This window comes from Oncorhynchus masou, chromosome 25 (genome assembly GCF_036934945.1).
Source record: "Oncorhynchus masou masou isolate Uvic2021 chromosome 25, UVic_Omas_1.1, whole genome shotgun sequence".
NCBI lineage: Eukaryota > Metazoa > Chordata > Actinopteri > Salmoniformes > Salmonidae > Oncorhynchus > Oncorhynchus masou.
In genome coordinates this window covers 21,873,860-21,884,933 of record NC_088236.1, presented here as the reverse complement: position 1 = coordinate 21,884,933, position 11,074 = coordinate 21,873,860, and the positions used below count along the sequence as shown (strand labels likewise).

Sequence of the window (11,074 nt, the reverse complement as noted above, 5' to 3'; positions counted from 1 at the left end):
GTTTAGATTAATTACTAGGCCTACAATAATAACAATGATATACAATAATAAGGATTATGATTATAATAATGATTATAAATACGAGAAGAAAAAAACGTTTTTTAAATTGCATCTTACCTGATTAGTGTGTTGCACAGTAGCCTGCATTTGGCCATTTGTATGATATAAACAAATATTCTGTAGAAATGCGTTTAAAAAAGTTTCATGTTTTTTCCAGACCATGCAATAACAAAAAATCCATTGTATGGAAATCTCCAAAATGATTCTGCTCAACTGTATGCCATCAGCAAATGCAATCATAGATGAATTATTTTTTTCCTCTTCCCCCCCAGCACCCCCGACTCAAAACATCCTCCCACAGCTATGAACAGACACATTTAAATTGTTCATTGTAAGTAGGCCTAACTGTTATTTTCCATCTTTCTTTCCCATGCCGTCTATTCCCACTTCCAGAAAGCACCCAGGTAGGCTACTGCTGGACAGGTGAGACCAGACCATGGCTCCTCTGACACCTCCTCCCCTGTTGTGGTTATGGCTGACCCCTGTCCATCCCGCTGGGTAGCTGGGAAAGATGCTCTATCATTAATGACCTATCTCATCCAGCAGCCCAACCAGGAGACTGACAGGACAGGATGGACTAACATACTCTTTAGCCCTTCTCAGCTCTTACAACAACTACCTCCCCAACTCCAGACCATTACACTACACTACTCTGTTACTGTGCTGTTCTGTTTGTGTCCCTCACATTTCCACCAGGACAGTGCAGCTAGGCTTTAGGCTGGACTGTCTGTCATCATGCACAGGGCCAAGGGAGGGTCTGGCCCCCCACACTTCCAGGACATCTATGAATTCTCCCTGGATGGTGACGAGACCACAACCCAGATCTTTCTGCGGAGCCCGGGGAAAGCTATGGAGGGCCCGGGAATGCCCCTGTCCCCTCACAACAAGTACATCCAGACTGAGCACCAGCAGGGGGGTCTCTTCTCCCTCGGGCTCCCTACACATGGAGAGGCCCTCGTGGCCCCCCAGGGAAAGAAGAGGAGGCGGTGCGGCGTGTGTGGCCCCTGTATGCAGAAGGAGAACTGTGGCACCTGCAGCAACTGTATGAACCGTAAGATTGGGAAGCAGATCTGTAAGCTGCGTAAATGTGACCAGCTGAAGATGAAGGGACAGAAGGACTGGGAGGTGAGTGGAAATGACTGACCAGACTTATAACTAACACACATTTTCATGATATATTCCCAGTGGCTATTTCTCCTAGGTCAGTGGGAGACTGTTTGGAGCTGGTTGAGGGAAATTGAAGTTGTAAATCTTTACTAGAAAATGTCTCTACTATATAGGGCCCTAAAATGTAAATGTCATGATCCATATCAATTTAACAGTTTAAACATTTAAGGGTTTTATAGGTTGAGTTTTGTATACAGATAATGGCCATATGTGGATGTACCACAGCAGAGGAGGATGGTATTTGTGTTCCATAACTGATTAATCACATTCATTTTAAAACAGCTAACTTTCCTTTTTGAGTTTGTCAAATAGATTTTCAAGTGCATGTAGCAGGCTGTCTTAGGTTTTCATCAGACCACCGAAGTCATAACAAACTGATGTTAAAGCCCCTGTCTGGATCCACCCTGGACATTATTTAGTTGTCAGCTCTGGACAGGCATCACCCCAAGGCCCGGCTATTAGAATAGTCCACCCAAATGACACACACCTCATCTTACCTATCCATAAACTCACCTATGTTTTCCTAGGAACAGCTTACCATTGTTAGTCTCTAACAGTCTATTATTCCACTCCTTGCCACTCCTGTCATGCTAAACATCTTTGGCATATGACACAGAGTACAAGGAGTGGAATGTTAGCTCAACAGACTGGTACCCAGGCTATACCATTGTCATTGTTTAGTACAAAACAATGGGGGAGGTAGGACCCCTGTTGGTATGCTCCAAATAGCATGTCTGAATGGACAACTTAGACAAAATTCAAGCTAAGTTGTTGAGCAACTAGTGGACCTGTCCTTGTCCCAGACAGACGTTGTAAACCAGTCATAATTCCTCAGCAGATTTTCAGCCTGTTCGACCAGCGGGTTGTCATTAAAGGTCAGGGAAACAGATGAGATGTCCACTGAAGTGTGTGTGCCTGTGGCAATGTGCGTGTGTAGATATAAACTAGATTTACATGTATTGCAGAAGATTTTGACCTCCAGAAAGCTTAATATATTACATTTTGGTTTGGCCAAGTACTGAGGTTTTGTGCCAATGTAAGCAACCACCCCAACGTTCTCCATTAGCTCTGTTTGTGGAATAATGAAGATGAGGGTTGTGTTGGTTCCTCCTTCCATTCAACAAACAGCAGCAGTGTAGAATTCCTTCTAGCTCCCTTTGCGTTTTCTCCCCTGACTCCTGAAGCCCCGCACTGGCACTCGGGGTGGGGGTCAAGCTTAGGGCCAGGGCCACTCCGAGTGAGGGTTGACCCTAGGGCCAGGGCCACTCCGAGTGAGGGTTGACCTTAGGGCCAGGGCCACTCCGAGTGAGGGTTGACCTTATGGCCAGGGCCACTCCGAGTGAGGGTTGACCTTAGGGCCAGTGCCACTCCGAGTGAGGGTTGACCTTAGGGCCAGGGCCACTCAGAGTGAGGGTTGACCTTAGGGCCAGTGCCACTCCGAGTGAGGGTTGACCTTAGGGCCAGTGCCACTCCGAGTGAGGGTTGACCTTAGGGCCAGGGCCACTCAGAGTGAGGGTTGACCTTAGGGCCAGGGCCACTCCGAGTGAGGGTTGACCTTATGGCCAGGGCCACTCAGAGTGAGGGTTGACCTTAGGGCCAGGGCCACTCCGAGTGAGGGTCGACCTTAGGGCCAGTGCCACTCCGAGTGAGGGTCGACCTTAGGGCCAGGGCCACTCCGAGTGAGGGTTGACCTTAGGGCCAGGGCCACTCCGAGTGAGGGTTGACCTTAGGGCCAGTGCCACTCCGAGTGAGGGTTGACCTTAGGGCCAGGGCCACTCCGAGTGAGGGTTGACCTTAGGGCCAGGGCCACTCCGAGTGAGGGGGCCAGTGCCACTCCGAGTGAGGGTCGACCTTAGGGCCAGGGCCACCCGAGTGAGGGGCCAGGGCCAGTGCCACTCCGAGTGAGACCTTAGGGCCAGGGCCACTCCGAGTGAGGGTTGACCTTAGGGCCAGGGCCACTCCGAGTGAGGGTTGACCTTAGGGCCAGTGCCACTCCGAGTGAGGGTTGACCTTAGGGCCAGGGCCACTCAGAGTGAGGGTTGACCTTAGGGCCAGGGCCACTCCGAGTGAGGGTTGACCTTATGGCCAGGGCCACTCAGAGTGAGGGTTGACCTTAGGGCCAGGGACCTTGACCTTAGGGCCAGTGCCGAGTGAGGGTTGACCTTAGGGCCAGGGCCACTCAGAGTGAGGGTTGACCTTAGGGCCAGGGCCACTCCGAGTGAGGGTTGACCTTAGGGCCAGGGCCACTCCGAGTGAGGGACCTTAGGGCCAGGGACCTAGGGCCAGTGCCAGTGAGGGTTGACCAGGGCCAGTGCCACTCCGAGTGAGGGTTGACCTTAGGGCCAGTGCAACTCCGAGTGAGGGTTGACCTTAGGGCCAGGGCCACTCCGAGTGAGGGTTGACCTTAGGGCCAGGGCCACTCCGAGTGAGGGTTGACCTTAGGGCCAGTGCCACTCAGAGTGAGGGTTGACCTTAGGGCCAGTGCCACTCCGAGTGAGGGTTGACCTTAGGGCCAGTGCCACTCCGAGTGAGGGTTGACCTTAGGGCCAGGGCCACCAGAGTGAGGGTTGACCTTAGGGCCAGGGAGGGAGGAGGAGGGAGGCTGTAGTGGTTGACCTTAGGACCAGGGTCACAGAGGGGGGAGGGGGTGTGTGTGTGTGTGTGCATACGCAGGACGGGGGATGGGGTTGAAATGTAGGATTAGGGTGGGGGTTGACCTTAGGGTCAGTGCAACGGTGGAGGGAGGGTGTGGGGGTTGACCTTAGGACCAGGGCCCCGGAGGGAAGAGGGGAGGGGGGTGAGGTGTGGTGAGTACACAGGATGGGGATGGGGCTAAGAGGCAGGAGGACAGGAAGAATGTAAATAAATAGTCAGCAGCGAGGAGGAAGGGCTCAGGAAAAACTGAACTGGCTTGGCAAGGCCACAGGAAAGAGGCTGCTGCTCATCTACTCTTTCCTCCCTTCTTCCCTTTCTGTGTGGGTTTAAGAAAGGGGAGGGGGGGCTGTACACAGAGACATGGACAACATTTTGGACATGGTGGCCTATAGCCTTGGGGACAGAGGATAAGATCTGATCAGGGGGAAGAGGTTCAGTCATTCACAGGAAATATTGGCTTACCTCCTGGACTGCCCTCCCCTGCACTGTCACTCTGTCCCCTTTGTTTTCACACGGTCACTTTCCCAGTCGGATTGGTTACCTAGACCTCAAATGTGGTCATATTTAAGATGAGGGTCATGGAGAGGAGTTGTAACTTGTAACCCAGACATTTCAGTAGTCTTGCTTTAGTGGGAATGACTTCAATTCATGGATTTATCCTAATTTATCATCCTGCATTCACTTACAGCACTTGTCAAAGTCATTCCAGGGAGGGCCGAGTGTCTGCAGGTTTTTGCTCCTCCCTTGTACTTCATTGATGAATTAAGGTCACAAATTGTTAAGGAACTCCCCTCACCTGGTTGTCTAGGTTTTAAATGAAAGGAAAAAACAAAAACCTGCAGGCCCTCCGTGGAATGAGTTTGACACCCCTGACTTATAGTAACTGTATATTCAGGGAACAACATTGTAGAAACACCCAGCTATATCTAACATGATACTCATGACCTCTTCTATCTGTCTCAAGAGAGGAATACAGAAGCAGCCCAGCTAGTGTTTATGGACTGGAAAGATGATCCTATGCCACAGATTTTCACTCAGTGCCATTGTTGTTAGAAGTAGAATGTTTATGGCCACCATAGATTAGACCAGTGACCTCGTAGGAGAACTCTACCTCTGTTTAACCTGGAGTAGGCCTAGCTAGGGTCTGATCCAGACTAGTGTCTGCCCTAAATCATTTTTATTAACCATTAATACTGATCTGTCTGTTTCTGTATCTGTCTTTTTAGCTGTGTAGATCTAGTTATAAGTTAGACCAACAACTTAACAGTGTTGGAACATGTAACTGCCAAAATAAAGGAAACGCCAACATAAAGTGTGTCAATAGGGTGTTTGTCCACCACAAGCCACCAAAACAGCTTCAATGCATCTTAGCATAGATTCTACAAGTGTCTGAAACTCTATTGGATGAATGTGACACCATTATTCTACAATAAATTTTGTTGTTTTTGGTGGTGGTGGAAGACTCTGTCTCAGGCACCGCTCCAGAATCTCCCATAAGTGTTCAATTGGGTTGAGATCTGGTGACTGACACACACACACACACACACTTTAAACCCCCTATGGTCCTTTGAGACCCCTTTTTCAAAGTCACTGACATCTCTTCTAGCCATGGTAGACAAAATATTGGCCAATTGGGCATTTTTATACAAATTCAGGAGTATTTCCTTTATTTTGGTAGTTACCTGTATATTGATGGTGATTTTCTCATAGAAACAAACCATTGCACCCTGGTAACAGTGTGATTAGAGATATCAGAGTTATAGGTGATGTGTGACTAATAATGTCTGTCTATCTGAACCTGAAAATTCCCTCCCCGTCACTCTTACACACCTAACACACAGGGATAGAGTGTGTGTGCGGTGGGTGTTTGTATGGGCCATGCTATAACGCGGACTGTATTTACAGTGTAAGATTGTAATGGCCAGCCATGAGTAGGATGGACAGAGAGAAGAGGAATACCTAGGATAGGATAAAGTAATCCTTCTCACCCCCCCCCCCTTAAATGATTTAGATGCACTATTGTAAAGTGGCTGTTCCACTGGATGTCAGAAGGTGAATTCACCAATTTGTAAGTCGCTCTGGATAAGAGCGTCTGCTAAATGACTTAAATGTAAATGTAAATGTAAGAGGCTGTAGCTGTTCTCTTTGGTTGAATAGCTCCCTCCCATCCCCCTCACCTCTGTCTTCTCTGAGTCCCCATCGCCTTGAGATCTGTGGTTGCCATGGAGCCATGAGGAAGCTTTGGCAGAGAGCTCTGTAAATATTGTACATATTTTTGTTAAGTTTTTGCATTTAAAATATAAATTTTGGGGTAAAAAATCTGAAGGTTGAGCTAAAATATCTGGTGGTGACCCATGGAGTTGCAGGACTGATGATGGGAAGTCTGTTTGCTTGGCTAGCTAGCTGACCAATCTAATTTGAATGATGCATCAACGCCTGATCAACACAGCAGTGGCTTTTTATTCCACCTGCCCCTGTTTCTGGAAGGATGTGGACTGCATGAGGGGATGACAGAGGCTCGCCTCGTAGGACACTTACTGATTACTGCCGAGGTGTGGTGGTCTCAGGAGCTTATAGCTGCCACGCACTTGTGATCGTGCTACACTTTCGGTAGTGGATGTTCCAGCCTTCCTACAGAGGAGAAGTACTAGCTGTGAACTTCAGAGACAGAGGTGTCTGAGGAAAAGCTCCGGGCCTGCCTGTCTGATGTTTCTCCCTCCCCGGCTAGACAATCGTCGACACCTCCACTCACGCTACTCCTGTACTGAACTGCATCATGGTCTGGCTGTGGAAGACCTTCTCCCATCAACTACTAGCTCCCCTGAATTATTTTAATATTTTTAAAGCGACTTTGAGATTCTGTATGAAAAGAGCAATATAAAATACATCTATTATTATTTATCTCCATCCATCATTGTCCTCTCCAGATGAGAGCTGGCCACACATCATGGTGTTTACACCCTTATTGCCTTAGCCTCGGGAGACCAGGTATATCATTTGGAAGGATGTCCACGCAAGACTACTTCAGCCTATATACAGTTGAAGTCTGAAGTTTCCATACACCTTAGCCAAAAACATTTAAACTCAGTTTTTCACAATTTCTGACATTTAATCCGAGTAAAAAAATATTCTATAGGATTCTATATGTTCTATAGGATTGAGGTCATGGCTTTGATGGCAACTCCAATACCTTTGTTGTCCTTAAGCCATTTTGCCACAACTTTGGAAGTATGCTTGGGGTCATTGTCCATTTGGAAGACCCATTTGCGACCAAGCTTTAACTTCCTTACCGATGTCTTGAGATGTTGCTTCAATATATTCACATCATTTTCCTCCCTCCATGAAGCAATCTATTTTGAGAAGTGCACCAGTCCCTCCTGCAGCAAAGCACCCCCACAACATGATGCTGCCACCCCTGTGCGTCACGGTTGGGATGGTGCTCTTCGGCTTGCAACCCTCCCCCTTTTTCCTCCAAACATAACAATGGTCAATATGACCAAACAGTTCTATTTTTGTTTTATCAGACCAGAGGACATTTCTCCAAAAAGTAAGATCTTTGTCTCCATTTGCAGTTACAAACCTTAGTCTGGCTTTTTTTATGGTGGTTTTGGAGCAGTGGCTTCTTCCTTGCTGAGAGTCCTTTCAGGTTGTCGATATAGGACTCATTTTTACTGTGGATATAGATACTTTTGTAACTGTTTCCTCCAGCATCTTCACAAGTTAATTTGCTGTTGTTCTGGGATTGATTTGTACTTTGTACCAAAGTACGTTAATCTCCAGGAGACAGAACGCATCTCCTTCCTGAGCGGTATGACGGCTGCGTGGTCCCATGGTGTTTATACTTTATACTTGTGTACTATTGTTTGTACAGATGAACGTGGTACATTCAGGCATTTGGAAATTGCTCCCAAGGATGAACCAGACTTGTGGAGGTCTACAATTTTTTTTCTGAGGTCTTTGCTGATTTCTTTAGATTTTCCCATAATGTCAAGAAAAGAGGCACTGAGTTTGAAGGTAGGCCTTTAAATACATCCACAGGTACACATCCAATTGACTCAAATTATGTCAATTAGCCTATCAGAAGCTTCTAAAGCCATGATATCATTTTCTGGAATTTTCCCAGCTGTTTAAAGGCACAGTCAACTTGGTGTATGTAACTTCTGACACATTGGAATTGTGATATAGTGAATTATACGTGAAATAATCTGTCTGTAAACAATTGTAGGAAAAATTAGTTGTGTCATTCACAAAGCAGATGTCCTAACCAACTTGTCAAAACTATAGTTTGTTAACAAGAAATTTGTGGAGTGGTTGAAAAACGAGTTTTAATGACTCCAACCTAAGTGTATGTTAACCTCCGACTTCAACTGTACATTACTCTATATTTAAAGATGTATATGGTGTTTTATAGGTCTACTGCCTCTTTTATTTAGCCTGTATTAAGCCAAGTTTTTTTTTTTTAAGTACGTAATTTAGACATCTTCTTACAATAACCATGTGGCATGTTTTGATCACATACTCGACTGTGAACCTTGGCCTAATAAGCTGTGAGCAGTGTGAGTACATATGACAGGAGCGATCACACTTCTCTTAGTTCAATGTAGTGATGGGTGACAGCCAGTGGTGTGTGTGTGTGTGTGTGTGTGTGTGTGTGCTGTTGAAGAGGGAGGGGAGTGGTTGTTATTAGGGATTAACCGGAGGCTCTCATGGTCAGGACAGGGTGGATGGAGTCAGACCTGAAATAACACTGTTAATAGTGTTGTAATTACAGCCGGCCCACCACCCCACCCCACCCCCCACCCTCCTTTGAATTGTAGATCTTTACAACTCATCATTAAAGTGGTTGCAATGAGTCTCCCTCCCCTGATTCTGTTCCTCAGTCTAGAGGGGTGTGGGAGTGGAGGTGGGTTGTCACAGGTCTGGGTGAGTGAGGAGAGTCCTGGGGGGTTGGTAACTTGTTTACACCAGACTGAACACCACTCATTCTTGTTTAATTTGTTCAGTCTGGTATAAGCAGGGTTGATAGGGAGGATGGTGAGGCCTGTGTTACCAGGCCCTGTCATTTGTGTGAGTGGGGGTGAGGGAGACTGACTGACAGGGTACGTGGGAATACGCTGAGATTTAGTTATGGGGGGGCTTGTTTTTTATTTCAGGATTACAGTCATGTCATTGAGCAGATGGGATTTTACGTGTGTGTGTGTGTGTGTGTGTGTGTGTGTGTGTAAAGACATGGTGAGGGCCGTCTGGGGTTGCCGGGTGTAGTGTGACCAGGTCAGTCAGTACTGAGTATTGAGATGTGTTGGAGATATATACGGTACAGTACGTGAGACTGAGTAGTCCACAAACTTCTGCGTTAGTCTCCACTCTGAGTCGCATGTCTAACAGACCTTATTACAGATATATTTTTAACACTCGCTTAATGTAAGCACTGCAGAGCAAGAGCATGCTCTCCCGCGTGCCACAGACACACAAGAAAGGCATGGCACGCCGTCAGATACATGATGATGTTGGTCGGTCACCACCCATAACACAGCCACGCTGCACATCTGCTCTCGCTGTCCCCCACACACACAGTCTGTCACATGGGGATGACGCTGGAGAGACGAAGCAGGTACGGGGAGTCAAACATTTAATAAGGAACGGACATGGAACCAGACGGGAACAGCGTCAGCACAAGGGTAACAAAGACAAAAACAATCAATACAGCAGTGGGGAACAGAGCAGGGGAACTGACAAATATAGGGGAGGAAATAAACAGGTGATGAATGAGTCCAGGTGAGTCTAATATCGCTGATGTGTGTGACAAGGGTAGGCAGGTGTGCGTAATAGATGGCAGGAGTGCGTGATGCAGGGCAGCTTGGCGCCAGGGGGGAGGGAAGCGGGAGAAGACGTTACACACTCACTCACACTCACAGACTCTCTCTCTCACACACACACACTCTCACACACGCGGCAGCGGGCGTCTCCAGTGAGTGACGTCAGAGCAGGGGATTTCACAAACCAGCCATATAAGAGGCTGTGGCTCAGACAGACATTACAAACGCTGTGTTACTCACTGACTGCTTTACGACCACTCCAGTCCCGCTCTTTCTCTCTCTCTTTCTCTCTGTCCGTCCTCAACATGAACTCGTTCACTCCGTTAGGGTAAAAGTCTATCTTTTTCAGTAATTTTTCTCTATGCCATTTTTTTCCCCCCCGTTTTCTACTCTCTCTTTCGTCATTCTGTTTTGGTGATTTGTGCTTTTTCAACAAAGAATTTTCACTTGTAAAAATCAAAATGTTGCCACTATACAGCAACACTATATCCAGGTAAGCCCATATACAGTATATCTGTTGCCTGGCACTCTGATTGGGAAGTATAAGAAACTGGCAAAACCCTAGACACAACTCTGCTCATGCCAATAGTTCACTGGCATTCACAGACCCATTTCTAGTGTCAGTAAAAACTAAACAGAGAGCATATGAACCTTTTACCTGGGTCTGAAACGGTACTAGCAGGACATCTCTCTCTCCCTTTAAATTGACATAAGCAAAACACTTCCCCCCCAGACCTCCTAGATATGATCGGTGTATTAGTCTCGCAAGGTCAGGTTCCTAAAAGAGAAGAACTCCTCTGCAGAATGGAGGGGGAGCAGTTTTATTGTATAACCTTGGGGGTTATTTTGTCAGAATGATACAAAATAGGCAATGTGTTTTCTTTAATTTCATCTTTTGTCAATGACTAGTGTTCGCTACATTACACTGTCCGTGTATGTGGATGTTGAGTCAGCATGTTTAAATGGCTGTGGTGCTGTGTAAGTGTCGGTTCCCCGCTACACCAGGAGCGTGTGTGGGTGTGCATGCGCACTCTGCACTGTGCAGTCCAGTCCAGTTATTGCAGGCAGCCCTGACACAGATGGTCCTCAGTGATACCACATACCAGAGTCATTGTTTAGGAAAGCCGAGCTCCAGGAGATAATTGACAGCCATAGAGTGGTCCCATCCCCCAGTCCACCTTCTCTCTCTCTCTCTCTCTCTCTCTCTCGCTCTCTCTCTCTCTCTCTCTCTCTCTCTTTCACCCTAGCAGCAGAGCTCAGGATGGCTGCTGATTGGTTGCTTGACTCTCTTTGTGTGCTATGTGTAGCGTGACGTCTCGCCGTGTGTGTGTGTTTTCATGCAAGTATATGGTTGAAGGGGTAGGGGGGAGTTTTCA

At 47.1% G+C, this 11,074-nt stretch overlaps 1 protein-coding gene across 1 annotated transcript in view; it reads left to right on the top strand.

Annotated features, from left to right (window-relative positions):
- The first annotated feature begins 391 nt into the window (after positions 1-391).
- The window catches only part of LOC135513913 (methylcytosine dioxygenase tet3-A-like), a 65,615-nt gene continuing 54,932 nt past the window's right edge, over positions 392-11,074 (top strand). The window contains 1 exon segment of the mRNA XM_064936919.1: positions 392-1,185. Coding sequence (XP_064792991.1) covers positions 796-1,185 — 390 coding nt within the window. The 5' untranslated portion in view covers positions 392-795.